Source organism: Catharus ustulatus, chromosome Z (genome assembly GCF_009819885.2).
Source record: "Catharus ustulatus isolate bCatUst1 chromosome Z, bCatUst1.pri.v2, whole genome shotgun sequence".
NCBI lineage: Eukaryota > Metazoa > Chordata > Aves > Passeriformes > Turdidae > Catharus > Catharus ustulatus.
This window is the reverse complement of record NC_046262.2, coordinates 46,633,909-46,658,077: the sequence shown is the minus strand read 5'-3', so window position 1 is coordinate 46,658,077 and position 24,169 is coordinate 46,633,909. Positions and strand designations below refer to the sequence as shown.

General features: G+C 39.8%; 1 protein-coding gene across 9 annotated transcripts in view; it reads right to left on the bottom strand.

The window, feature by feature from the left end:
- SLF1 (SMC5-SMC6 complex localization factor 1) overlaps positions 1–24,169 on the bottom strand; it is a 72,566-nt gene that overhangs the window by 35,225 nt on the left and 13,172 nt on the right. For 4 of the 9 annotated variants that reach the window (XM_033084921.1, XM_033084919.1, XM_033084920.1 and 1 more), the window contains 11 exons: positions 21,742–21,900; positions 21,053–21,219; positions 19,623–19,760; positions 18,127–18,292; positions 15,498–15,642; positions 13,497–13,642; positions 11,529–11,689; positions 10,927–11,030; positions 8,860–8,952; positions 8,318–8,500; positions 2,053–2,859 (listed from right to left, as the gene is read on the bottom strand). In XM_033084921.1, the coding sequence (XP_032940812.1) occupies positions 2,330–2,859; positions 8,318–8,500; positions 8,860–8,952; positions 10,927–11,030; positions 11,529–11,689; positions 13,497–13,642; positions 15,498–15,642; positions 18,127–18,292; positions 19,623–19,760; positions 21,053–21,219; positions 21,742–21,900 (1,992 nt within the window). In that variant the 3' untranslated portion in view covers positions 2,053–2,329. Of the gene's footprint in view, positions 1–1,289; positions 1,492–2,052; positions 2,860–4,084; positions 4,810–8,317; positions 8,501–8,859; positions 8,953–10,926; positions 11,031–11,528; positions 11,690–13,496; positions 13,643–15,497; positions 15,643–18,126; positions 18,293–19,622; positions 19,761–21,052; positions 21,220–21,741; positions 21,901–24,169 lie in introns of those variants that run through there. The other 5 variants (XM_033084922.1, XM_033084924.1, XR_004420665.2 and 2 more) reach the window with 4 other exon arrangements.

Here is a 24,169-nt window from a genome sequence, read left to right as displayed (position 1 = left end):
TCTCAGCTGCAGGAAGGCTACACAGAAATTTTAATGCGCTGCATATGCCAGATGCATCAATGGAATTTAATCCCTCTAGTCAAGCAAGATCAGTTACAAAAACAGTTCTTATTCCAAGAACTGGAATTTGGAATGTTGCTTACTCATACCTATCTTTTGAAGGCTAAATTTTTAAGTCACCTGTTACTGAATCTAATAGAAAAAAAAAATTAGATATCCTCACTCTAAAGCAGTTCTTATTTCTCTTCGCTTGGAAGGGAAAGGGATAAACATCTGCTTGAGTGTCTCTCCTCCAGATCCTAGTGTGGAATTATTTAGATCTCTACTAATCTTTCAGGGCAAGAATTGCAGTTGTTTCCGTACAAGTGAGCAATAAGGGCTCCCCAAAACATGTAACTCTTCTACAACCCCAAACCAATAAACACAATTAGGTAATTCAGCTGCCTTGCCTTGAATACCTTTTAAAGAACATCGTGGGAATTTTTCTTTTTCTTAATTAACTGAAAAGTCTATCTGACAGAATATGCAGCACACAATCCTAAATTGTTAGGTTAGAGCATTAATTTAGAGAATTTACCATGTGTAGTTTGCATGTACTTACAGAATGGAGAACAAAAGTTTCGTATTAAGTGGGGCATAATTTTTAAGGATACTTTGTGTCAGAATATAATGTATACTTAAACTCGTGTCCTATCCTTTGTAAATTCCTCTGCCAAGAGAACTAGATTTGTGCCACTGCTTCCACCTGCATCTTCCTTTGAGGTAATTTCACGATTACAAGCCGCACCGATTATAAGCTTCACTTCTGGGGTGTCAGCAACGTTTCGTTTTTCCTCCATATACAAGCTGCAGCGGATTATTAGCTGCACTTTCATTCACAGCGAGGATCCGTGTGCAACTTTCACAAAGTTGCCAAATAGTAACAGAATCGCGGGATCGCAGGGTTTACTGGCTCGGCTCGGGGCCAGGTGCCGCCGCTGGGCTCGCTTGCCCCCGCCCGACACCTGCACTGCCACTGCCGCCTCTGCTGGCCCGGTCCGCCTCTGCTGGGCTTCCCTGCCTCTACCAGCCCGCCTCTGCTGGCCCAGCCCACCTTTGCCAGGGCCGGCCAGGCTCCAGCTCGGCTTGGGGCTGTTGTGGGGTCTCACTTCTGGGTTGGCAACTTCCAGAACATTGTCCATATATTGGCCGCTCCAGCTTACAAGCCGCACTTCTGGGTTCAGATCAAAATTTTAGTCAAAATGGTGCGGCTTATAATCGTGAATTTACTGTAGTCCTAGGAGCATTACCAGATCATTACATGCCAGAGTAATGGTTTTATCAAACCACTGCGAGCCGGCATGAGTTGGAGCAGAGCCAAGGACAGTCTTAAATTTTGCTGAGGGTGAATTCAGTTCTTCAAAGCATAATTGACTTGGGAAGCAGTAAGTGGTACCCACTGGAGTTTTGCAGATCATCCAAGTGTCTGAGCCAGTCTCCTTCATGTGGTCACTGCAGAAATGAATGAGATTACAAGCAACATAGTGCTGATGAGGAACAACATTTTTCACACATCTTTGTGTGACCATTTCTATCAAACAAAGACACGGAGAATGTTATATATTGATTCTGTAAATATATAATGCCTTCTCTTTTGAATTTTGATTTTTTTGCAGTGTTGTAACTCACTACACAAAATGTATTAAGAATGGTATGTCCCTTGACTCCTGTGACCCCTGTAATACCTATGGACTGACCCTATCTCCTCTGTTTTACCCTATTGGCAGGATGCCAATTCCCCTCCCCTTCCTAACCCTAGAAAAGACCTTTGTCTTTGGGAAACTTTCTCTTTGCCCCCTGGAATCCATGTAGAAATAAACCAAGGAACCCCCTGAGAGAAAAGAGCCTCTTTGTATCTTTTATCCTGTTCATGCTATTAGTCCCAGGCTTGCCCTGCTACAGAATTGCCAGGGTGCAGAGTGAGCCCCCGATAGAAGTACCAATGCAGTTAAGTAATGTAATATAATTTAATTTTTATAAGACAAGGATAAATATGAAAATGGATAGAAGGAATTTGCTTTTCCATATGTTTTTATTTCATGATATATTTATAACATTAGCTTTATTAAGGGATATGACACAAACCTTTCTCAAGAAATCAAACAATTAACTACTTGGTTTAAGTTTAGGCACACTACCTTTGAAAACCAGAAAGAAATACAGCATGAATAATGTATTAAAAAATACTTCCAAGACAGAAAATGCAAAGTTTAACTGAGTGTAAATGATATAGCGCATTCCTAAGATCACACACATCCAGATCTGTGAGGCAAGCAGAATGTAGCAACACTCAAGATTCAGCCAATGTGGCTTGTTTGGATTTTAACTTCTGGAAACATTTAGGCACTTGACATGGTTCTACCATAGTTTCCAGAACTGCTAATAAGGCCTTTGCATGTTCACCAGGGAAGAATAACATGTTTCCAGATATTTCTTGAAAAAACTGTGGTAGTTTTTCAAAAGTTTCTAGCTCTTTAAAATATGCATCTACCAACCAATCTCCAGAAAATGCATATTTCATCTTAGAGTTATTGCAAACCATCACCGGAAGTACATTTGAACAAGCTACTGCTCTCAGAGTTACAGTCAGGGGTGTAGACAAATTATAAACTGAACAAAAATTCAGCAGCATCTTAGTAAAGGAAATCAAACACAGCTCTTTCTTCTGATTGCAAAAATCTTGTTCTCTGCATTTATTGAAGTTTTCAATGCTCTCTCCTGGATAAACCAGATTCAAAAGTTCTTCTTTCACTGTGTCTGACTCAACATAATCCAATGGCAGTTTGTCATGGGAGTTCCTTTGCTCTAGAAGGACTGGCCCTTTAGGTAAAATATAAGCATTAATAACAACAGCACATTTTGTGATTAATTGGTAGCTGAACAAGATTTTGGGTTGCTTAGTGTCAGAGGCCAGGCGTCTGTTTAAGTTCTTTTTTTGTACCAAGTTATGTTAATATAACTCATGACAGATATTTGCAACACAAGATAGAACATATAGAGAGATCCTTTGTAATAGATTCTTTACAATATTGTCTTAACTTGCATAGAGAATGCAAAAATGTAAAGTTATTACTTTTGTAAAAATCTGTTAAGTACTTTGTAGACCACATTATTTGCTGACATTGACTTCAAATTAAAGATGTGTTACTGTGACAGTCTTTATTTTACTTTTCTGGATGGTATGGTCATCTTTCCTTATGCTGTGCAGTTAGGTAAACTATTGGGGTAGGAATCCAAGTTTTCCCTAACAACTGAGTTTCAAAATTTGATCTCAACAGACTTCTGAAACACAAAACATAATTACAGTAAATTCACGAATACAAGCCACACTGAGTATAAGCCGTATCTCTGGGTGTTGGCAAATATTTTGTTCTTTGTCCATAAATAAGCCGCACCTGAATATAAGCCGCTCTGTCGTTCGCAGGGAGGACCCGCGTGCAACAAAGTTGCCAAATACTAACAGAATCGCGGCATGGTGGGGGGTTTACTGGCTCAACTAAGGCTGTGTAGGCTCGGCCCGCTAGGGGCTGCTGACGGGGCCAGGTGGCCCAGCTCGGCGCTGCTGCTTGGGGCTGGCCGCCACCTCTGGGTTCGCTCGCCCCGGCCCCGCTCCTGCTGCGGCGCCGGCCGGGCACGGAGAGAGTGCCCCGCTCCCGCCGCTGGCCGGGCACGGAGCACCCCCTGTTCCCGCCACCGCGGCGGAGGGCGGGGGCAGAGCTCCCCCACTCCTCCCCGAGCCGCGGCAACGGCGGCGCGGGCTCCCCCCCTCCTCCCCGAGCCGCGGCAATGGCGGCGCGGGTCCCCTCGTCTCTCCCCGGGCTGCGGTAGAGGAGGGAAGAAGAGAGTTCTCTCGCATCTCTTCCCGCCCCTTGTGCTGCCTGCAGGGAGCCAGGGCAACAGAGTAACACTTTGTAACAATCGCGAAATGCCGGCTTTTACTGGCAGTTGCTTGGCTCAGCGCCCTGGCTGGCATGTCTGGGGTTGTAAATGTCAGAAAATTATTCACATATTAGCCGCACCCGAGTATTAGCCGCACTTCCGGGTTTCCACCAAAATTTTTGTAAAATTGCTGCGGCTTGTATTTGTGAAATTACTGTACCATAATAAATATAATTAAAGTAAGTAAATGGGACATGTTTATTTGTTCAGAACTAATCTGAACAAATTAATTCTTTTTGGTATTTCCTGTTTATTAGTACAAGGGACCTATTAATATTTAAATAGCTTGAACATCTCTTGGGAAGTTAAGAAAGGTTGTATCAGTAAGAAAAAATGAAGGTTGTTAAGACACTGCAAGAGTTTTTCATATAGGAACACATTAGGAATCTTCTTACATAAATTTGCATTATTATGCTGAAGTAATGATGTCATATTGACATGAATGTTTCCTCAGAAATATATTTTAATGACACATTACATATCCGTAATAGATATTTTAGCTTTGTTCTGATTAAAGCTGCATTATTATTACTGATTACTTAGTATCATTAACTTCCGCAAGCTATAGGCTTTTAGAGACAGAAAGTAGATATGTTTTTAGAGAAAAGTGTTCTAAATTATTGAGTTTAGTAAATTCACACTGAATAGGTAACACGCCTTCTATCATGGGCTTGTCAGTTACTTGACAGGCCATAACTCAGAGTGCGACAAAGGCAAAGATAAAGATAAACGCAGCCTTATACTTGCCAGAAAACCTTGATGAATGCAAGTGCAAGCAGAGCTCTTCCCCTATGATAACAAGATCATCCACTACCTATTCTTCACAACAGCCTAGGAAAAATGCACATCTATCAGTGCTATGCCATTTCCAGTGAGGAGCTGGGTTTTCTATAATATTGGCTATTGCATCACTTCAACTGATAGAACTGAGCCCAGGTATTGGCTTAGCATGTTAGATGCCAAGGTGACATGGTTCAGTAGAGACATAAAACACCTGGGAGTCACAGAACTGAGACTCAGTAAACAGAGTGAGAACTTCAGAAGGAATGTATTGATTATGATTTGGTGCTTGCACAACAGACACAGACACAACCTTTAGGGGGCAGGAGAAGACTGTAAATACAGAGGGTCATATGCCAAGAATGTGTTACAATTTTGTTTCTCTACCTTAATTAACAGGCTGCCTCCTAACTTCTGCCTCATAACTAAACACAGAATGATTTTTATGGAAAGAATCTGGATATGGCATATAAAGCACAGTTTACACTGACACAGTAGGGCAATGGTACAGATACTCACTCATTTTAGCAAACTATTTAAAATAAGGAAGAGTTGCTGTCCAAGACCATTCTTTGTGGATATTTGTAGGATTTTTCTAAACATGCTTAATTAAATACATTGATATAGTACATACCTCAAGACACAAATACCCTATCTCTGAACAAAAAGTATTGTTTAAAACATTGTGTGCCTGCCATAGAGGCAAGGTACTTTTTTTAGAAACTAAGGTATCCCTCCTTCTATTATCCCTGAACAGCAGTTATCATGATTACAATATTGATTACTTTCTTAAACTAATTACCAACCTAATTGTATTCTTCATAGACCATCACATTACAGTAATTTCACGACCATAAGGTGCACCGGACTATAAGGCGCACCATCCCGGGAGTCGGCAAATTTCGCAACTTTGTAGATCAGATAAGGCGCACTGGACTATAAGGCGCAGGGGTTTTTTTGCCGCGAAGATCCGTGCTGAGTGCAACAAAGTAACTACTTAGTAACGGAATCCCACGATCATGGAGTTTACTGGCATGTGCTCAAATTGGAAACATTTTAACAGATTGGTGTAGCCTTTAAACGCAGCCCCAAGCGCCGTCCCCATGCGCGGGGCCCGGCACTCCCGCCCGCCCCCGGCTGGCGAGGCGAGGCTCGCGGCTGCCGCGGTTCAGGGCGGCCACAGCTCACACCTTGGGGTTACTGCGGTTCAGGGTGGCACTACCCACTCGCTCTCTCCCTGTGCGGCTCCTGCTGGCCGGGGGTGCCTGCTCCCTCTCTCCCTGAGCGACTACCGCTCAGCCTGCATGGCCGGCAGGGACTGTGAGCAGGGGCTGGACAGTCCCTCTCAGCCTGCAGGGCCGGCGGGGACTGTGAGCAGGGGCTGGGTGGTCGCTCTCATCCCGTGCGGCCAGCGGGGACTGTGAGCAGGGGCTGGGCGATCCCTCTCAGCCTGCAGGGCCAGCGGGGACTGTGAACAGGGGCTGGGCGGTCGCTCTCATCCCGTGCGGCTGGCAGGGACTGTGAACAGGGGCTGGCCGGTCGCTCTCAGCCCGCGCGGCCTGCGGGGGCTGGGACCAGGGGGCGGGAGGTGCCGCCCAGCCTGCGTGGTCCCGCTGGCTGGGGGCTGGCCACTCCTGCCCCCCTCGCGGCTGGGCTCACGACTCGCACTTTTTTTTTGCAGCGAGGAGGTGAGCCGCATGCAAAAAGTAATGAATTACTGTCAGTTTGCAAACATTTTTCACAGACTGGTGTAGCCTTTAAACGCAGCCCCAGGTGCCCTCCCTGTGCCGCGGGCCCCCGCACTCCCGCCCGTCCCCGGCAGGCGCTGCTCGCAGCTCCTGGCTACCACCGCACGGCCGCGGGTCCCGGCTTTCCCTGCCCGGTAGCCGCAGCTGCCACGGACCCAGGCACTCCCGCCTGGCACTGGCTGGTGCAGCTCCTCCTCTGCACCGCCCGCACCGTGTCGGCAGTGGTGGCTGCTCTCTGCCTCATTCTCCGCTCCACCCGCACCATGCTGGCAGTGGTGGTTGCTCTCTCCCTCCTCCTCTACATCCCCCGCGCTGTGTCGGTGGCAGTGGCTGCTCTCTGCCTCATTCCCCGCACCGCCCACGCCGTGTCAGCGGCAGTGGCTGCTCCCTGCCTCATTTTCTGCACCACCCATACCGTGCTGGCAGTGGTGGCTGCTCTCTCCCTCCTTCTCCGTACCGCCCGCGCTGTGTCGGTGGTGGTGGCTGCTCTCTCCCTCATTCTCCACACCGCCCGCGCCATGTTGGCGGCGGTGGCTGCTCTCTGCCTCATTCTCCGCACCGCGCACACCGTGTTGGCAGCAGTGGTTGCTCTCTCCCTCCTCCTCCACACCCCCCACGCTGTGTCGGCGGCAGTGGTTGCTCTCTGCCTCATTCTCCGCACCGCCCGCGCTGTGTCGGCGGCAGTGGCTGCTCTCTGCCTCGTTCTCCACACCGCCCGCGCTGTGTTGGCGGCGGTGGCTGCTCCCTGCCTCATTTTCCGCACCACCCGCACCGTGCTGGCAGCGGTGGCTGCTCTTTCCCTCCTTCTCCGCACCGCCCATGCCATGTTGGCGGCGGTGGCTGCTCTCTCCCTCCTTCTCTGCACCGCCCGCCTGCGTCGTGTTGGTGGCAGTGGCTGCTCTTTCCCTTCTTCTCTGCACCGCCCGTGCCATGTCGGCGGCGGTGGCTGCTCTCTCCCTCCTTCTCTGCACTGCCCTCCTGCGCCGTGTCGGCGGCGGTGGCTGCTCTCTCCCTCCTCCTCCACACCGCCCGCGCTGTGTTGGCAGCGGTGGTTGCTCTCTGCCTCCTCCTCCGCGTCGCCCGCGCCATGCCGGCAGCAGCGGCTGCTCCCTGCCTCCTCCTCTGCACCGCCCGCACCAGGCCGGCGGTGGCGGCTCCCTCCTTCCCAGCGCGGCTCCTGCCGGCCACGCCGCCTGCTCTGCTCGCGACTCAGTGCTCCCGCGGTACCGCTCCCCCACTGCGGCTCCTACTTCCGGGGTGGCAAATGTGGCAACTTTGTCCATTAGATAAGGCGCACCGGACTATAAGGCGCACTTCCGTGTTCGGGCTGAAATTTTAGTCAAAAGGGTGTGCCTTATAGTCGTGAAATTACTGTACTTTTCATAAATGGTGAAAAAATTCATGTTGAAATACATGAATATACAGAGATTTAACTGATCTGTTTTTGTGTTGTGGTAAAAATAAATCAAAACAATAGAAAATACTTAGCCTTGATTGCTGAGTAGGTAATCTTTACTTTCATTAGTGGACAATTTAGTTGCAATGCATATGGTGTAAAATGAAGGATAAAAACATTACCATATTGGAAAAACATGTGGAAATCCTGGTTAATTTCATATTCAGCAGATCAAGATAAGTGTGAAAGCAGTATTATTTTTATTGTAAACAAACCAGCTTGGCTTGAAAATATTTTAAAATATTTCATAATAACTTTGCATTTTAGGAAACTATCAAGAAAAACACTGAGAACTTCATATGGATTCAGAGCAGTGGATAATTTCCCTAAACCAATTTAGCATAAATGCACTCACCCCCATGCTGAAGTAGGAGCTTGCCAATTTCTAGATGTCCATTTGACAGTGCATCATGTAAAGGAGTTACCCCGTCCACTTGACTGAGTAGGTCTACCTCTGGACAACGCTCCAGAATTTCATGGACACACACTGTGCTACCATGGTTACAGGCTTCATGCAAAGGCGTCCAGCCAGCACAATCTGAATTATAAATCAAGGGAAGTTTTAAAACAGCAGAAGTAGCACTGAAATGTTAATAATGTCATTCATTAGACAGGGAAACACTTTACTTTTTTAGTATTCATTACAGCTGGAATGGCAGCTTGTGACTTCAAAACAAGAAGTTCTATTGAAAAGCATCTGAAAAAAATAGCATTTTTAAAAATCAGCACAAAATGTGATGTTAAAATACACTTCAGTTATAAATTCATCTTACTTTAATGTTTGCTGACAAGTCCTCATTTTGTGTTATTTAAAAAAAAGAGTTTTAGATTGTATAAATACAAACTTGTTACCAAACAGATACTAATGGAGTTCCGTAGCGAAAATGGATAACTTACCTCTAACATTAATATCTGTTCCCGGCAAAGAAAGAAGCTGAATCAATTTTTCCACTTTGTTATTTCTGCAAGCTTTATGCAGGGTTGTCTCTCCTACCATGAAAAATTAATAGATTACACTACACTAGGCAAGATAGTAACTAAAGAAAATAATCAAAGGGCCTGGAACTAGCAGACCAGTTATGTACCAGCAAACTCAATAATGAGAAAGATTTTCCTTTTTCCTGTTTAAACATCTTTTAAGAAAAAAAAACCCCATGGAGCTTCAGTTCCAGCAGAGATTCAGCAATGAAACTGTTCTGCAAATGGTTTAACGCAGGAATTATCTCTCCTCTAGTTCAAGGTTTAAAGCTTCAATCACACTATAAAAGCATGAAGTGATCACAAAACACCAAAAAATACTGGGTTTTGAAGCAAATAAACTTTAGAGTGCAGTTGCCCTTCCTTAAATTTATTCATGAACCCACATTAAAATGTATGGTTCTTTTTACACAGCATTTATGGCTTAATTCAAATGCATGTTTCTGGCTAAGCATGAGTGCCTCTACACACTCAAGTATAAATCAAAACTTCAAATCCGTTAGCAGACGGTTTGCTGTTTCTCAATAGGCTGACTTTGCTACAGTAGAGAGGGATGGGAGAAAGAGGGAAATAGAAATAAAAATAAATAATAACAATAAGTAATAAATAATAAATAATAACAATAATAGCAGTAGTAGTAGTGGTCGTCCCTGGGAAAAAAAATCACAAACCTTAGTACCATCTAAAGCTGAAATAAATTTGAAAAATTAAACAGCAAACAATTGAGAGTTGCTACTTGTGTATGTAAAGACACCACTAGTTTCTGCATAATAAAAACTTCAGACACATTCTAAATGCTGTTTTCTTTTCAATAATTGATCAGGTTTGAACAAGAACCGGAGGAAAATCCTGATACTAGGATGAACCAAACATCTTAGAAATTTAAGATATCTTAGTCTAGATCTCTTAGCTTTCACAGTAAGATTTACATGGAACATTTTGTTATATTAATACCTTTACTATGTAAATCTGTCAACTCCGTACCCATTCTTTCAACAGAAGACAGTACTTACAATTTTAACAGGGGAGAACAGAAAAAAAAGCAGCATTGGTTTGTTTGGTTCTTCCCCCACCCTAGTCCTTCAGCTCACTTTTCTTTGTAGAAACCAGATGTAATAATTCACATCCATTTTACTTGCAAAAGCAACAAAAAAATAGGGAACCAATTTTAAAAATGTATAGTCTGACTCCATTCATGAAGTTCTTTTAAACCTTTAAAGGGGAAGAAGTCTTTTTTTGTCCTTCAGTGTTTGTGATTCTGTTTTTAATTTATTGAATGATTCCAGCTTGCTTTTGCCAGTTTTTTCTGAGCCTTCTCCTGGGTGTCATATTAATAGGGCTGTAGGTAAATTTCTGATGATGAAGATGAAAAAGTAGTTCCAGCAAGTAATTCTGTGGTAAAGCAAGCCTCATACAAAGTACAATTTATTAAACTTGTGTAATAAATAGGAACTGAATGAATTACTGCAGTGCTGTTTTATTCCTTAGGTACGTGAGTTCCAGTATAGTTAAAATAAAAGCCAAGTGCCTTTCATAGTGTGGGCTGAATGCCTGGAAGAAAACAGTCCATATGCTTTAAACAGCTATGTAACATAGCATACTCCTCAGTCTTTGTTCACAAAATGTCTAGGACTCAGAGAGATGAAGATGGAATTACACTTGCAAATCAGAAGACGCTGATCCTACCAAGTACAGGTTGAGGTGGATTAGCAAAGGCAGGCAAGACTGGAATGAGCTCAGACAAACTGTACATTTAATGTATGGGGGGAGGAGGAGGATAATGAAAGACACAACTTTATTTTACCACATATATAAATTTCTCCTTTTAAATAGACATTAGAAAAGAGAAATGTGGACCATAAGAAAATAATTCTTGGGCATAAGCCATCATTTTAGTCCAGCATTCATCAGGACAAGTTTTTAAACATGAAACTATAAATTCTAACCACTTTAAATTTTTTAACATAAATTAGATATATGTAATACCTTTAATATCTCTCTTGTGTACCTCTACAGCCAAAAGGTAACTCTCTTTGGTGTGTGCAGTCTGAAATTCTGCTTTTGCTCTAAGCTTATTTGAGATTAAGTCACTGAAAAAAGAGCAAAGGGGACACAATTAAAATCAATATTACATATTGTATTTTAATGTATATGTACATAATGGTTTCAAATGTGTACAAACAAAATACTTAGTTATCCATTTCAGCATAATTTCTGAAATGTCTTAATTATATAATTTCTGTGCCATTTAATGATAACTGTATTTAAAACATAAATCAAATAGGATTGCCCACTTTTAAACTGTTTTTAAAGGTAATTCTCTGAAGACTAAACTTCTGTATATACCCTATAAATTTAATATTAGACAAATATAACTACATCAGGTCTGCTTATACACTGAAATTGATGATCAAAGAGAAAAGGGGAAACCCCAGCCCAGAGGTGTTACAGGCTTACAATGGAGCTTTCTGTCAGTTGAAGTAATTTGTAGACAACAAAACAGGTCACATAAAGTTCAAGAAATGTGTCAGGTCAGAAGCTGTCCCCCAAAGCAGAATAAAACTGGTGATGTTATAGGTATTACTTACGGTAGATCAGGCAGCACTTTGACTTGGTTCTGCTTATCGCCATTTAGCATCTGTAATGTCCTTTGAGACTCAGGGCATAGCTGTTGCCCTATTTTCTTTGCTTTGTGTATCTTTGTCTCACGCATCCCTATCTCTCGCAAAGCAGGTGAATAGGAACAGACCTGTTGCAAAAGTAACATTTTATAAATGAAGAAATTTTATTTTGTTGCACTTGCTGCAAAGCAGTCATCTATGACCCACAGCTTGCTGTATCTAAGTTTTTAAAAATCTGATCCCTGAATGATTGTATTATCTACATTGCTTCAATTTGTCTTTGCATGCCTTTCTGATGTTTTTGTAATTCACTCTTCACATGGCCTCAGTGAGCAGTTTGTATCTGAGACAGAAAATGGGAAGTTCTAGGCCTCTCAGGTTTCTGGCAGGTGAGAAAATCTGGACCACTTTTACTGGACGTAAGACTTGAGTACTCATCTCTTCTGAGATGAGGGGTGGATTAAGTCTCTGAAGATCGCAAAAGCAGTAAGCCAGTTATCCCTTGGCTGCTCTCTCTTTATTAGGACAGCCTTGGCTGTTGTACATGTTAGCTTCTTTCCAGAAACACAGAGCTTCAAACCCACTTATACTGCTCGTTTTAAAAAGTCATCTAAGTTTCTGCAGTTTGGCAAAACCATAGGTAAAAGGGACAGTGAGGGGAATTCATCAAACACCCAACAATTGTATTTGAAGAAAGGTAGTAAGAAAGGCTTTGAGTATTTAGTATGTAGATCTTGCAAGCAATGTGCAGTAGGTGAGGGGCACCTTACTTGAACCTTCACAGCATATTTACCCACCAGGGAGTTGTTGAACTCAGAGAAAAACCTAGCTGATAAGATGTTGTATGAGAAGAACTGTCAAAACTAGATGATAGCTGATTTTTACTGTATGGAATGAAAATGGAGACTCAGTCATACTAAGGAAAACTACAAAAAGCATGTAGACTTGTTTCAAGCACTATAAAAATGTATAAGTACTTGCAGAGTGATCAGTAGTCATGGCAATACTAAAAGTAGCAATTCTGCTCTATATGTAGCAATATAAATAAAATATTAGCTATGCAGTTGGTTTAAGTTAGGAATTCTGACAGTCTTTTGTTCAATCTCAGTTTAAACACGCTGTATTAACAGTGAACTTTCTTCACAATAAATTCCTGTAAAATTTATGAAAACTTATGTATGGGAAACGTACAAAGGCATAAATTTCTTTTTTTGTGACTCTACCTGTAGAATAGTAGAGCATAGACAAACAGCTATGGATTCCGTATTCCGTTTAGTCATCAGTGTTAAGATTACTGAAATGAGACTAAATTAGGGCATGATATTACCATGTAATTGCCCTGATTTGCCTGCATCCTGTCAGCAGACATGGCTTTGCAAATTTCTTTTGCAGCTTTTACCATGTTTTTCCTCAGCAACTATCACAAATTATGATTTGAAGGCAGGCAAAGGTTTGTAAGTAGGAGAAAATTTCTAAGAGGAGAAATTCACAGGAAAGCACTGTGGTTCAAAAATCATAAACTCTTCCATGTAAAAAATGCCTGGACCTATCTCTTCAAAAGCCCCGAAGGAAAAGGTAGCCAAGAAAAATCACACTATATTTGGCAATCTCCTTAAGAATATATCTAACACTGCAATCATTACATTAGGAGTTACTTTTTAAAGCTTTCACTGTTGTTGCATTGTTTCACTTTCATGATAACTGCACGTAAACAGATACCAGGTGTGACAAATTCTCTGTCAAGAAAAATCTTACTATTGCTCTGGACCCAGATCTCAGGCAAAGATAAATTCAAATGCAGTCGAAAACATGAAAAGGCAATGCAGGCAACAAGCATGACCTTAGATCACAAAGAAAAGATGTATTTCAAGACATTTATGAATCAAATTACTTGTAAAATACTGACATGTGCTAAGCTATTAAGGAGTTACTTACTATTTTCTGAAGAGAAAGAGGTTCTGTAGAAACAGCAATATTCCTCTGTAAACACATTTGTTTGAAAATTGCTTCTGCAAGAAACAGTTGAAGCCAATCGGATGGTATGGCACAAACAAACATTTTTAATTGACATACAGAAAAATCTGGATAAAAGCAATTGGAAAAAAATAAAGTAAGCCCAAAAATGAACATACAGAAATCTACATACCTTGTTACCTAGAAAATAGGTCTTCCAGGCTTTTTGCTCCTATTGCAGATTCAGAAGTTTATTCTCCATAAGAATTAGTAGAATTCAGGTAAGAGTTACAACACACGAACAAGAAATCTGCAAGTAATGCAGGGTGACCTACAAATTCTACTTAAAAGTCACCATAAGCAAACTGCAATGCCATTCAGATGTACCAAGTAGCTTATACTGCTCAAAAAAATGCCCCACAAAGTGCTAGAGGAACTAACATACCATACAAACACCAATATACATCAAGCATCTGTCTGACCTACCTCTGTTTTGGAAAAGAAGACAGAAAGACTCATTTTTTTCTTACAATGGTAAGAATTTGTATTTTGATTCCAAGAAAATAATTTTGTCAAAATAACAACTGAAACGGTTGGAAAGCAACATCTACAACGAGGAAGGAAATCTTTACTGTATTGAGGGAACCTTCTGTTCTGCTAAGAAGTGCTCATAAATTAACTGATCTGAAGACTCAATCAAAACAGAAACCCAAGTCTGAGAATACAGATGTTGGCTACTGTAAGTGTAACTGAATTTAGAAAAACTCTCAACAATTTTGCTTTGAGTCGTGTGGATTGTACCAAGTGGCATGGGTCAAATAATCTCTATAAACAGACTGAATCGTGTTCTTGTTTCCTGACAAAAGTAAGAAAGTCTTAAAGAAACATACATCCAAGATTGTCCCTATTATATGATGGCTACAAAATCCATTGGAGAGGTACATACTAAAAGCTCCATTGGTCTAAACACCATAAAGTTCAAACTGATTTTGTCTTGTAAGAGCTACGTCAGCCTATAAATTTCTCGTAATTTGCTTTCTGTAAGACTGGAGTGGAACAAATTGTCCAGAGATTAAGATTTTAGTTACATTTCTTTTCATGATGGTTCTTCCTGAGTGCTCAGGTAGAAGGCAGATACACTTTAAACGAAGCTTACACATGCCTGTATACTACAGAAAATGATGATTGGAAAAGGAGTCAGGGGAAGCTTCAGTGGGAATTAACTTTGAAAATTAAATTAAAATAATTCAATACTTTTCCTGTGATAATTTTTTTGTCTTTCAAGCTCCTCAACTCCTTGTTGCTAAAAGTACAGATACTTAAACTGACATTCCATGTTAAATGATAATGGTTATTTGAGTTGTGACATTTTTATTTACCTAGTATATTTAATGAGGAGGAACTACAGTAATTAATGGGACTCAATGGAATTTTCTCCCATTCCCTCCATTAAGTTCAATGATTTGGAAGAAGACATTGCAATGTTTCATTTGAAGTTGTAGGAGTCACAAGTCCTACAACTAGGAGTTCAGTGTAGGTTTTAGACTTATGGTTGAAGTGTCTTTAGCAATCTATTGATTTTCTGGGTGATAAAATTTGCTTGGAGTGATAACATTCCCTTGAGTAAGGTGTCTCCGATTGCTTGTCGGAATTTAAGGTTTATTATTATATGCTTAAAGCTTCTCCCAAACTGACAAGAGAGCTCCAAAGATTTTTTTTTCCACCTCAGGCTGTGTGGTCTTGCTTTCACATCAACATTTAGACTTTTTTTTAGAGCGATTTTAATAAAAAACCTGTTCTATTTGATCTTTGCTAGACACCAACGGACACATACAAAATAAAATGTTTTCCTGCATAGGTACACACCACACAGTGCACAGCTGCAACAGGAGGTAAAAAACAATCTGAACCTAAACCTAGGATTTTAACTAGGACTTAGTTTACCCAGTTAGAAGACTTTTGAGAGGCCTTGCAAACACTTACCATCACACGAAATGGCAAGGTAATGTGTCAAATCAGGTACTTGATGAAACACATTTCTGTCCATAAGCAAACCTGAGATGATCCAATAGTCCACTATAGTTCCAAGAATTGCATTTAATAGACCAGCAATTTCACTTCTGAAAGCCTGAATAAAAAAAACAACAGAGGTGTATCTATTGATCTGCAATATTAAAAAAAATTCACACTGATAATGTACCAGAAATAGCAGAGAACTTCCTTAGATAAAAGCCTACTCTGCTGCCACGTCACTCCTTCATTGGCCTTTCTTCTTCTGCTCAAAAGCTAACTGTTACAGTGAGATCAACAAAATTAGTGTCACTGATGCCATATGAATTAAGATATGGCACTGGACAAAAAAAGGTTCTGTGAAAACATAATCTAAAACTATATGCAAAATGGTGTCCAAGCTTACAAGTACAATTGTAATGTGATTTCTTTTTAAATTGGGTTTTGTTTAACCATAAGATTGCAAGTAGCGCACTTATTCCAGTTAACTTTGTGTTTAAATTGACAATTACAGGGATATTTTTCCCCTTGCTCTATTAGAATAACCTTTTTCTGAAGGGGTCATCATGAATTAAAGCTCTTTTTGTGACTATATACGTCTGTGCCAGAAAGGAAAAGGATGCAAAGAGTTAGTTTCCTGCACAGAAGAAATTTTGCCAATCACTTTGCAAAAGGAAACTTTCTTCAGCTACCAAAAATTCCAAAGACATGAGCAGCTGCAAATTTAGGAAAAAAACATACTTCTGAATGTTTAACCTTTACCATTACTTTAGCCTTTAGCCTTACCATCTGCTACCTTGAACAGGCGTGCGCACACACACACATACAAAAAAAAAACAACCTTATGGGTCCCTGCCAAATCAGCTTATTCAGTGATCCTTGAAAATGATCATGAACAAGTAAAGAAATCTGAAGTGTATTATCTTCAGGAGGCATCAAGACAGTACACAGGAATTTAGCTATCCAAACACCACCATGAGAGAGATGAATGCATTTATTCACACATGTGAGAACGGAAATAATACTGTCCAGATAAAGTAGTATTTTTAGTGTCTGAGTTAAGTCTTTGCAAGGTGGCATCTATCTACATATCCTTCTGAGCCATGTAGAAATACTTTATAAAATTTCCCTGAAATAACTTATTCCGCTGACCACATGTACCACCAGATGTTTTGAAAGCACAGCTTGGAAGAATACAGGCACCATAGTAGTAATACCCCAAATTCATGTGACCTAGGGCTCTACCAGAGAATTACTACTGTTACCCTAGAGCACCAATTGATATATGGCATCTTGTAAAACATAATGAGTACTTGAAACTGGACTGAATGTCATTAACACTACAGTCAATGGTTTGTCTGATGCTCCTTTGAGAACAAAATATGCTCAAAGTTGGTTTAAAATAATTTACTAGGATTCCACAGGGAGCTGAAAAGCACCAAAACCAGTTGAGCATCAACAAATCAAACATATGAATAACAGAAATGTGACACAGATGATAATAAAAACATTATAAATGCAAAGAAACAGGATGGCTACTGACACCAACTGCATGTAAGCCTGCTTGCTGCACAGTACCTTTGAAAATATAGGTTGCCCAAATATAAATATAGGTATAAAAGCCTAATTTTAGGCACGTTTTAAATATCTTGACCGAGGATAAAAAGTAGCACTGTTTCACAATGTCTTACTTTGATAGCCCTCAAAAAAGGTAGGAGGTCTGGCTAGGTAAGATGAGTGAAGCTCTCATTATGTTTAATCTTTTTGCTTTCATAGCATAATGAATAACTACTAGGTATTATATTGAAAATGCTTTCTTCTCTCTGTAATACTTGATTTTCCATTATTGTGTTACCATATGGAAAAAGTGAATGGAGTACCTATTTATTGTGTGCTCTCACAATAATTTAAAAGAGAATGCAGAGACAGCAGTTAGGTTTTATTTTATGTGGGAATCTAGAAGTCAAAGATGTTTTACAAGGCCTTGTGCTTCTGAAAAGAAATAGGTTGTATAGAGGACACTTAGTATCTTTCAGGTCAATGTCCTGCTGGTCAGCAGGTCACAGAATAGCAATTAAGTTGCCTTCAATTCCATTTTTACGCTAAGTTCTAGGAAATGTACCAAATGAAACTAAAACACTTATGAAGAAAACCAGGGCATTTTATTACAGTAAATGCACATCTATAGCAAACAACGAAAAAAGTATTAGTTTTGTTAGGTTTCTCTTTCAAACATTTCCTGAATCTGTCACTGTAAAATAAGATAATCACTTCTTTTGCTACACCATATTGTTTGAGAGAATGTGTTAAGCTGGTGTCTCTAATAACTACAGTAATACCTGCTGGTAAGGGCATGTGAACATCTCAATGTAGCCAACAAGCTACTCATGACTCGTTTCTTCTCTACTTATCTATATAAGAATCTTATGGATCAGTTCATTTCCATTAGTGGAGTAAAAACCAGCATGCTTCACAACAAAAGGCAGTTATAACAAGCAGCTGTGATACTTATATATAATTCCTCACAAAAGAATGAACAAAGGGAGGACTTAAAAAAAATATGTGAGTCTTCGTTATTTTAAAGTATAAAATTCACACTCACATCATTTTTTCCATTCAATTCTCTATGGGAAAATATGACCCAATCTGCTAGAATATTTATGTGTTTGGTAAAAAGAACTGCAGTTCCACTTTCAAGCAAGAATGTCTTCAGAAGAACTGTCTGTGGCAAGGCTTGTTGATGCTGTGAATTTGTTCCTTCAACCAAACTGTAGGAAAAAAAAAAAAAAAGGTGAAAAAACCTAAAGCTTTATGTCACTTTGATTATTATAATTAACAGACAGAAACCTTGTCTTCATTCAAAATACACACAGATTCTGTAATTTTTACCTATGGAAAGATCAGACACAGTTTCTGATGAAGAATAAGTACAGTAAGTCTAACTATTACTGTTAGACCTGGGGCATTCTAATACTGTGCCACTATTTACAGTAACTTCACGATTACAAGCCGCACTGTTTTGACTAAAATTTTGCTCCCACACTGGAAATGAGGCTTACACTCAGGAGTGGCTAATAGGTGAATAATTTTCTGACATTTCAAACCCCAAAGTGCAAACTGAGGTGCTGAGTTGAGCAACCGGCCAGTAAAAGCTGGCTTTACCCGATTGTTACACATTGGTTACTCTGTTGCACTGAGGGTGGAGCTGGCTCTGTGCAGGCAGCGCGGGGGGTGGGGAAGGCGGGAGAGCTCCCTCCTGCTGGCCCTGTGGCCCAGGGGGAGACAGGGGGCTCCCGTCCCCTCCTGCTGCCGCTGCCGTGGGTGCCAGCGGGCTCCGTGCCCCCCTGCCACCGCGGGGCAGTGCTGGGCCGGGGTGGGTGAGCCCAGTGGTGGTGGTGGCCGGCCCTGAGCGGCCCCGTAGAGCAGCAGCACCAAGCTGGGCTACCTGGCCCCGTCGGCAGCCCCAAGCCCTCATGGCCCGAGCCGAGCCAGTAAACCCCGCCATGCCACGATTCTGTTACTATTTGGCAACTTTGTTGCACGCAGGTGCTCGCTGCGACCGACAGAGTGGCTTATAATTGGGTGCGGCTCGTGTATGGACAAAGAACGAAATGTTTGCCACCACCCGGCAATGCGGCTTATAGTCAGTGTGGCTAGTAATCGTGAAATTACTGTACATAAAGGCCACCATTTCTACATAAAAGCAATATATAGTCTATATATAGACTTCTTTTATACTTCATAAACAAAGGAAAGGTAACTGTCTCCCTAGGATAATAGGGAGATAACAGTTATTTGAATTTAAAAAACAAAACATATGAATCAAAATCATGCTTGTCTACCTTAAAGAATGAATAGTGAAGTACTGCAAATCTAAAAATATACTTAATGAGCAAAATTAAATGTTTACTGAAATAACAGGACAGAAAAAGCAAAAGGTCTTAAAACATGATTAGGAAAAAAACCCTATGAATTTACAATGAACAAAATAAGAACTGAGAAGTGCTCTGTAGAACAGTATCTTATCTGAGATATACACAAATCAGAATACAAACTGATGTACATAAAGAAATGCATGTATTATTCTATAAACCCCACCTTTTTGTCAGGAACTCTACTTCGCCTTTTACTAAATCAGAAAAAAACTTCAATAATGTTTTATGAACCATCCTCAGTTCATCTTCTCTTCCTGAAACTGTGACTGTATGACAAATTGTTTCACAATAAAGGCAAGATCTGAAAAATAAAAATGAAAAATTCCATTTGTATGACAGAGACAACAGATAATCTATTGGTAAAAAAATCAGCTTTGAATCTGGTCTGTTTTGACAAGGAAATAGCTTGCTCCCCAGCAACAACCAACATTTTAAAGCCTAATTTTCTGGTTTTAAAACTTTTTTTCAAAAGGAAAAAAAAAAACCCAACACGTTTGTGACTGAGCTTTTGTTCCAGATGAAGATTTTGTATTATAGTGTAAACTAGATAATTTGATTTTATTTTTGTCTCTACTTGAGATATTGTACAATTACTATATTAAACAGAACATCTTTAAAATTCTTTAAATACAAGATAATTTTGTAGTATTTTATAGACATGGTAACATCCTACAAACTTCTGTTCAGATAACAGTTCAAACATATTACTTGACAGGACTACAGATTGCCAAACATGACGAAGTTATTACATTCTGAAGTAACATGCAAACACACTTTTTGCCTAGAATTTTTAGTACTAGAACCAGGTATTCAACCTCTGGGTATTCACATTCTCCAGGAAGTACTAAAAGACAAAATACCTCACCTAAAAGACAAATTCTCCTCCATGTCCTTCAAGATATGCTTACAATCACACACACTCACATATCTGTAACCACAGTTGTACCAAAGTATTTAAATGTTACTTAAAGTTTTATCACAGCAATAAGAGGTGCAGTTTCTTTTCCAGATGAAGACTTAATTTTTGTTGATGCAAATTACAAAAAATGACCTCTCAAGATAAAGCAGAGACTTAACCTTCCAAACAGCTCCTAAACATTGTATTGTCTTAATAGTTGTAGATAAGATATAATCAGACTTCCTCAAAAAGATGACAAAGGTTATGATTAAAATCAAAATACAACATGAAACTTCATGTTTGGTAATATAAGCCTTGAATTTGCTTTGTAACTGTACATAAATGCATGTGTATGTGTGTGTGTGTCTATCTATATGCAAACACACAACAACAGCAAGAGTGCACAGATTACCATACTCCATAAAGAGTGAAAGAAATAAAATAATTCGTATAAAATTAAGGCTAAGAAAATACACTTATTTTTCTTTCAAAAAAATTCTATCTGCCTGTAAGCTAACACTTCTTGAAACATAAAGTGAAATGTCGAAATCTGTTACAATTCCAGACTTTCACGTACTGGTAACTTTTCTGTTGAAAACAGGACTTTGATGCAATAGAATGCCAACTTCTCCCATGCTGTCTCCAAGTTTGAAGTAACATAACATTGCATTTGGTACCTCATTAATCTTCCTTACCTTACAAGCATCTCTATCAAGGACCATGTCCCTTTCCTACAGATAGGACACTGAAGAAGATCCAAATAGTACTTTAACATAGATGGGGACTTCCACGGAGGTTCACAATGAAGAACAAGGTAAAAAACATGACAAAGCTTGGCAAAAAACATTGCATCGGAATTTCCCTGTAATAAAATGAGAAAAGATCTCTAATACCATTAATCACTAAGAATTTATTTATTTTCTGTAATCTTTGCAATCCCAAGTGACCAAATTTAATCACTGAAGTAACATGCAATTTAATGCACAACTCCAAGGAGAAAAATACACAGTTTAAAACAAAAGAAAAAAGGGAAGAGAAAAAGGAGCTTGCTCTAGTGTGTTATTCCAAATGAATGCACCACGGTTTAGAGCAAACCTTCTCAATCAATCTCTCTATTCATAGCATACTAGCATAGTGCTTTTCCTAAAAGTAGCAAAAAGTATCCACAACGTTTAGAGCACTATGTTTATTTAGCTTGCAAATAAATACTAATTGCAAAAAATCCTTTTTAAAATCCTTTCTTCTTTTTACAACTCATTGATGAGCAAAAAAGGACAGGTGAATGCATCACTAAAAACCACTAAATGCAATGTCAGAAGCAAAGATCATAATACTTCCATTTATTACTTTTAGTTTTAATAATACTTTAGTCTTCATGTCTCACCAATAGGACGTATCTTAGAAGAGGATGAAGAAGTTTCACAGGAGGGGCACTGTACATATGGCCTGCAGCAAGTTCTCTGACTACATCATCAAGTATGTCCTCTTCCACTAATCCTTGAAGTACAGACCAAGTGCCCCTGGACCAGTCAGTACTTCTAATCTAGAAATGAGATATCATTGTAAAAAAAATATAACAGCTTAAAAAAAAAAACCCAAAACTTTAACAAAACAACTTATCTAACACAGGAAATCTCCAAGTAAAATATTGATTCCTGCCAGGACAGAATTAATTTTTGCAGTAGCCAGAGGGGATGTGACTAGACATGGAGGTTATTCCACACCACCTTACAACCCTGCCAGGGCAGCAGGAAAGGGATTCTCATTTCCAAGCAGAAGGGGTCCTTCCAGTCAAGAAGATCTTAATGGCACAGGACTTCCATCTTATTCTCTGCCACTCATGACAGTGAAACTCTTAACTTTATGGCTTTCAGAGAACCCAGACAGATCACAGATTAATGACACTAATGAACTACTGAAGGTCTCAGCTATATTGCTATTCACATCTTTCCTCTAGTTCAGGCTCAAACCAAAGCTGATGTGCTAGGCAATATTGCTAATTGAAGCACAGCTCTCATCTACCAGGTAACTTCTCTTTTGAAATACGTTTTTTTTTTTGTTTGACCACACAGCCTGAGGCTCTGGTAAATTCAAATTTCTCCTTATTCTGAGATAAGGAGGCACAGCTGAGAGAAGCAGGGTCAGACTGACTGGACCTCTGGGACTTAAACAGATAATAATAATAATAAAAATTATTGTTGCTGTAATCTCTGACAACTTGTAGACTTTATGATCTCTGCCAAAAATCCTGTCTCTTAGTGTGCATTAGATAGAATTGTTCAGGTTGGAAAAGAATTCTAGTCCAACCATTAACAGCACTACAAAGCCCACCACTAAACCATGTCCTTAAGTGCCACTTGCACACATCTTCTAAATCCGTCCAGGGATGATGACTCCATTACTGCCCCTGGTAAGCCTTTTCCAGAGCTGGACAACCCTTCGTAGGGAGAAGTTTTCCTTTTATCCAATCTAAGTATCTTACCAATTGTTTTAAGATTAGTTTAAATTTTAAATTATTATAGACTTTGACTCCAGTTGTGGATTTGAAATCTAAAGAATATACTGCTATTAGATAGCTTCTGAAAATGTTCCAGTAATAAGATAAAAAACATTAGGAGCTCTGTTCAAACATGAAAAAAATTCACATTCATGAAAGAAATTATAATCATGATTAAATCACAGTTAAAGTCTCGGTAAATGAACTCCACCTTAGCATTAGATATTTAATTTCTCTGCAAACGTCTCATATCTCAGATTCCTAATGTAAGTCATTGTTACATTAACAATAAATAAAGCTGCTCATGTAGATAATTTTCTTTTAATCAAGTCTTTGTGCATCTGGTGTTTGCAACTCACATTTATTTCAATCTTCTCATTCATATATGCCCCATTAAAATCTCCACTAAAATTTTCTTTGGAAATAATGGTTGTATTCATACTTCTGTAATGTTAATGACATGCAAACAGCAAATTTAAAGAGCAATCATAAACCGTTTAATGACAGTCAAAGAAGAATATCTCTGCTGCCTGGACTGAAGAAGTCACACTGTGTACTGGGCATGTACAAGCATGTTACCGCTGACCCTCACCAGTGATTACACCAGCAACCAGCTTCATATATTGCGACTGAAACTTTCATGTTTTGAAAATTCTGTACTAGAAGAAACAGTAACATTGACGCATTATTTTGAAAATACACTAAAACAAAGATGATTTGGTACCTCTTGCATAGCATTCAAGTAAAATAGAGAAACTAGAAAATGGTTCAGCACATTTCTAAGAGGTAAAGAAGTATGATAGAAAACTGGAGCAATAAACTTTTGTCAGTATCAGGAGACATCTATTACTGAAGAGACTCAATACTCAATGAGCTGTCCAAGCTTCACTGGCTTGCACTATGACTGATGTGGAATCAGCAGTTTCTTGTACCACTGCTGGTACAATCATTAACACTTTGAGCAGAAACAAATGAAATATGAAGGTCCGCGCAATACATCTTTTAGACTGCATGATGTGGAAGAAAATTTGACAAAAGAGAAATAAGTATTTTTGGGACAATGATGAATACAACACTCAGTTGGGCTAAGCCTTCTTAGCAGATGCAAACTGAGATGAAAAAATATAGTAGACAGATCTAAAATATTAATTTAGTTTGTAGGTTTGCTATTACTTCATTAGTATTATTGAAAATGTTTACTGGAGCTGCCTATAAAAACCATAAATATACTGACTATAGAAGTTAAGTATAATATAAAGGCTAGTAATGGATATTCCATAAAGCAATAAAAGTGACAGAACAGTAAGAGAAGTAT